This window comes from Chaetura pelagica, unplaced genomic scaffold (assembly GCF_000747805.2).
Source record: "Chaetura pelagica isolate M959 unplaced genomic scaffold, ChaPel_1.0 scaffold143, whole genome shotgun sequence".
Lineage (NCBI taxonomy): Eukaryota > Metazoa > Chordata > Aves > Apodiformes > Apodidae > Chaetura > Chaetura pelagica.
In genome coordinates this window covers 1,923,513-1,928,651 of record NW_009952701.1, presented here as the reverse complement: position 1 = coordinate 1,928,651, position 5,139 = coordinate 1,923,513, and the positions used below count along the sequence as shown (strand labels likewise).

General features: G+C 40.6%; 1 protein-coding gene across 1 annotated transcript in view; it reads left to right on the top strand.

The window, feature by feature from the left end:
- Window positions 1-456: 456 nt before the first annotated feature.
- PTPRT (protein tyrosine phosphatase, receptor type, T) overlaps window positions 457-5,139 on the top strand; it is a gene marked incomplete at its 5' end in the record, with an annotated part of 272,054 nt that continues 267,371 nt past the window's right edge. Inside the window, one exon of the mRNA XM_009994060.1 lies at window positions 457-728. Coding sequence (XP_009992362.1) covers window positions 457-728 — 272 coding nt within the window. The remainder of the gene's footprint in view (window positions 729-5,139) is intronic.

Here is a 5,139-nt window from a genome sequence, read left to right as displayed (position 1 = left end):
TACCAAGTGGGTAGAGGCCATTTAGGCATCAGCAGAGAACGTGGTCCATTCTTGTAGCTTTCATACCCAATGTGCCTTTGCTGGACTGCGTGACATAAAAAAGACTTTTTACTACCTGAAGTGTGAATTTGCTTTTGTTTTGAGTGACTGTTTTATCACAAGGTTATAAAATACTCAAAGCAAAATAGTATTTTGATTTATTAGGTACCTAATTAAAGCGTTTTCTGGTTGGCCCCAAATCTATTTGTGTATGTGCCCTGCAGTTTTATTTTCTTTCCCTTACCTAACAATTAGCATAAAATAACTGGATTAAGTTCTTCAGATGAATGTTTTGTTTCCTGGCTTCTAAGGGAATCATTGACTTCTTAAAAGGAGCAGTTTTTACTGAAAAAGCCCAGGAAAAACCACTCTTCCTTCTCTTTTTGCTTTCCTTTTCTGCTTGTTTTCCTCTCACAGGCTCCTTCATGATGGTGAACAGCTCTGGGAGGGCATCTGGGCAGAAAGCTCACCTGCTGCTGCCCACGCTGAAGGAGAATGACACACACTGCATCGACTTCCACTACTACTTGTCCAGCAGAGACCGCTCCAGTCCGGGCTCTCTGAACGTCTACGTGAAGGTGAATGGAGGACCCCAGGGCAATCCCATATGGAATGTCTCAGGAGTTGTGACAGAAGGCTGGGTGAAGGCAGAACTTGCCATCAGTACGTTCTGGCCGCATTTTTATCAGGTATGAGTTTTTTGTACTTCTCACTGCTTTTCCTTTGGATGTTGGAGTTGAGAGCAGAGCCTTGAAGATGATGAGGCTGAGACAGTTGGGGCTATTCAGTCTGGAGGAGAGAAAGCTTTGGGGAGACCTTACAGTGGCCTTCCAATACCTGAAGGGGTTACAGGAAAGCTGGGAAAGGACTTTTTACCAGAGAAGGCAGCGATAGGACAAGGGGCAATGGTTTTAGATTGGAAGAGGGGAGATTTAGGTTGGATATCAGGAAGAAATTCTTCACCATGAGGGTAGGAAGGCACTGGAATAGGTGGCCTAAGAAGGTTGTGGCTGCCCCATCCCTGGAGGTGTTCAAGGCCATGTTGGTTGAGGCTTGTGCAGCCTGGTCTAGTGGGAGGTGTCCCTGCTCATAGCAGGGGGGTTGGAACCTGGTGATCTTTCAGGTCCATTCCAATGTTAACCGTTCTATGATTTGACTAGCTGTGAGCTAAGCTATTGTTAGCAATAGCTCTCTGAAAAATCAGATGTCCTCCTGACTTCGTCATATCAGAATGAATTGACAGAGAGCGATTTCATAGCAAAAGTGTTAGACAGGCATCTTGGAGTATTTCTTACCACTTCACCTTTTTTCTTTAGTTGTTGTCAGGTCACAGAGTGATGGAGAGTCCTGGGAGTCAAATTATTGGCAAGTTAAGACCCATTTGTTTATGACTGAATTGGTGTATAAACAGAATTGTACTGACACTTTCCATAGCACAATGTAAATGTAAATACAGCTGGGTGTCTAGATGTGTAACTATCTCTGCATCAGTTTGTCTGAACTATTTTTGGCCCTTGGTTCAATAAGAAGGAAAATTTGTTCACTCAGCTTTGCATCTGGACTTCCCTGTGCCTTTATGGAGTGCATAAGCTACTAATAAAACCTTGTACCAAGTGTCTTCACTACATCCTCTCTTTCTCCTCTTTGACACTGCTTGTGACATAGGCTCTTGTTCTGTTAGGAGATCTATTTTTTACAACAAGCACAAAGTTGAGGGTTGTACTGGGTAAGTTGTTTTTTTAGTTATATTAATTTTACAACTATTTGTGAGTTGTTCATTTCAAACTTCAGGTGGCAACTTTGCAGTCATTGTTTAGTTCTAATTAGGTAAGGTTGCACACAATGGATTCAGATAGTTTTTAGGTGTTGAAGGTGTGGGTTTTGTCTTCTTTTCTATTCAAGAGGAAAAAAGAAAAGCATGGGAGGTAATTGCACCCTAAACCTTGCTGGAAATGCTGGTGTAGGTAATGATACTAACAAAAGACATGAGTGAGATAGCAATTATGACAGAAGAAACTATGGGAAGGCAGGAAATAGTCTGAATAGTAAACAGCAGGTAGAAAAGCTTTTTGTTGTTTATTTTGGGGTGTTGTTTTTTTGTCTTGTAATAACTGGGTAGGATGTCTATAAAATCGGAGCTGCAGTAGAATGATTGAAGTCTGAAAAAGAGTTGGGGATATCAGCAGAATACATAGAGCATGCTGTGCTGGCCACAAGGAAGGGATAAAGAGATGCAAATGTGTGGCAAGTGGTGTTTTAAGGGCTTAGCACAATTTATCACTTGTTCTCAAGTCATATTGAAGTCCTTGTGCTCCTTTCATATTAACCACGAACCTGGTGGGTGAGGGAGATTTTGCTTCATAGTAAGTGCTCCACAGAGATAACAGAAATGATCTTTCACCCAGATAATCAGTGCTTGAAAAACCTGGAAAAGGCAGTCTGATCTCACACTGAGAGAGATCCTACTCTTAGATATAGCAAGAGCAGACTTCCTGAGCCTGCCTTCCTTCTTTTGCAAGTCCTTTGGCAGGTCAAGTTTGCTTTTCCTGAGGGGGAAAAAAATCCTTTAAATCAAACAAGAATATTTCACTGCAGTACAAAAAAGAACAGATTGGAAGGCAGCACTAACTGCCTAGTTCCTTCTTAGGAAATGCAAGGGTTTTCTTTTTCACTTGCTGATGCCCAGGCTGATGTTCCCTCCTGCTTGTATTTGTTTTCTTATTCCTCAAGTGTGTGGCTTTTGCACTTTGAGATCCCTTCTGCTGTTTTGGGGGATCTAATAGGCTGATCTATCATCAGTCCCTGATTTTATAAAGCAGCTGAGCTGCAATCCCGTAAGTTTCTATATTTAGTCAAAGTTGGATAAGAGAAAATTAAAAAAAAAAAAGATAACAGGACTTAGACAAAAGTATTATTTGGCAACTTAAAGTAACACTTCAGGCTGAAGGAGTCCAGAGGTGGCAGGATGACAAAAGTTTGGCTGTACTGTTGCCTGTGTAGTGTTTAACTTCCCACTCACAATCTAGGATGTGCCACCGAGTGTCAGCGGAAAACAAAATTGCCCTTCTGGAGAAGTCTTTGTATGCAAGAGGCCTGAAAGCATGTTTTATATTTCAAAAGCACCAGGTAACATGTGGCAAAACAGTATTTTTTTTCTAAATAGTGAAGCCTCTGTCAGGCAAAATGTGGGTTATTTTCTTAACACACAGAAACCACCGCACCTTGAATTGAAGTGAGCATCAAGAATTCAGTCAGGCAAAAAATCTGAAACTATCTGTCCTGGGTCTGAGGACTCGACAAGTACTTTGAGCTTTGGAGATGTGACTAGTGGAAAACTAGTAACTAAGCCCAGTTGCCAGAGGTCCTGTTTTAGGGCTGGCAGTTCTGTGTCATAGGAGTCCTCTGGCTCCAAAAGCCTTGTGCTGGGATAGAAACATGGGGATGGTGGAGATTCACAATGTCTACCCCAGAGTTCCATGTCCTTGGATTCCCAGGCTGTAGATGTTTTTTGTGTAGCAAGAAAAAGCTGTAATAGTTCTTGGAGAAAGGTAGTACATGTACTCTTGAATTACTACTTGCCATAAGGATGAACTTGGTCCCAGAATACACTGAGGGCAGCACTAGAGTCTGCCAGGAAGAGGGGTTTTTTTTGATGTATAGCAAGGAACATTATTGATCCATGCCTGAAGAAAGCCCCTGTACTGCAGCAGATGAGCCAGGCTATATTGCTAACACAGACATTGTTGGGATACAGCAGCAGTGAAATGTAGCATTGTTTATTGGTAAGGCAACATTAAATGAGTTGGTATTTGCAGTTCTCAGGAGCATTTAAGAATGCTTTTAAGAGCAAAGCTTTGCATTTTGTCATCTAAGTTAATTCCAGAGAGTGTAAAGCATTGTTAAATGCCTGTGTCTCAACTGTGTGTAGCACAATGAATTTCAAAGGATATGAGAGACATTTGGTGTGAAATTTGCAGAGATGGGTCCCATAAGCATGAATTTCTGCCTTTTCCTCATGTTGGGTCTCAATTCCCTGTTTTCTGCCACCTGGGTACCTCTGTGCTTCTCACTTTGATAGGGTTAAGATGCTGCAAAATACAGGAAAAAAGACAATAATGTGGAAGTTTGAACATGGAAAAAGAAAAGAAGGGGAACAAGGATAAAAAAACTAACGTTGTATGAATTTGGAAGAATAGCCCATTCTCTTCAGTGGCTCCTGCACCAATATCCATGGGTTTTTAGGAGCTGAGTACATCTTTACTGGCTTAAGTTATATTGTGCTGTATTAAAGAATCTATATCTGCTAGTAATTAAGAGAAGACAACTCTCTGTGTATTGGTGCTTACTTTGCCATGTACCAGTAGCTAATGTCAGTGCCTTATTAAAGTTCTCAGCTTGTAGGAAACTGAGGAGTCCATTGTGACTTCCAGCTTCTCACCAATGCAAATCTACAATAAGATTTTGTAGCTGTAATGTTACACTTTAATTCAAGTCTGAAGGGAGTCTCCATAGTTGCTTTTATGACCTTTCCAGTAGGTATAATTTTTATCATGAGTGACATTTAATTGCTAGAGTAAATAATAATTTCTAGACTAAGAGCTTGAATTATACTCTTATTTTATAAGGTCCCTAAAAAGCCTGTCAAGCATTTTTATAACACAAACCTCTTGTTGCTGTTTTTTGAATTATTTACTCTTCCACAGACTTGTTTTCTCCTATTACTCCATGGGCAGCCTATTATTTTTCCATCTTCCTCTAGAGTAGAACTTAGTTTCTACATATTATTAGCACTTGAGCTTTACTTAGTTTGTATTTTTCCTTGTTATTTCTTGTGTTCTACCTCTCTTCATCATGTCTTTTCTACTAGATGTGTTTCAAAAGATCTCACACTTGGATGTGTTTTGAAGTGAGGGAGCAGGTCTTAAGAAGTCATGGAAACATGACTAGAAACTATGTTGTGGAAGCCCAAATGCAAAGCAAAACGATTAACAGCAATTCTGCACTTGCAAAGCACATATTGATCCACCTTCATAGCCAGGGCAGGGGGTGATCAACATTTGCAAGTGGAATTTTTACTGTATTAAATCTTCTGATGGAGGG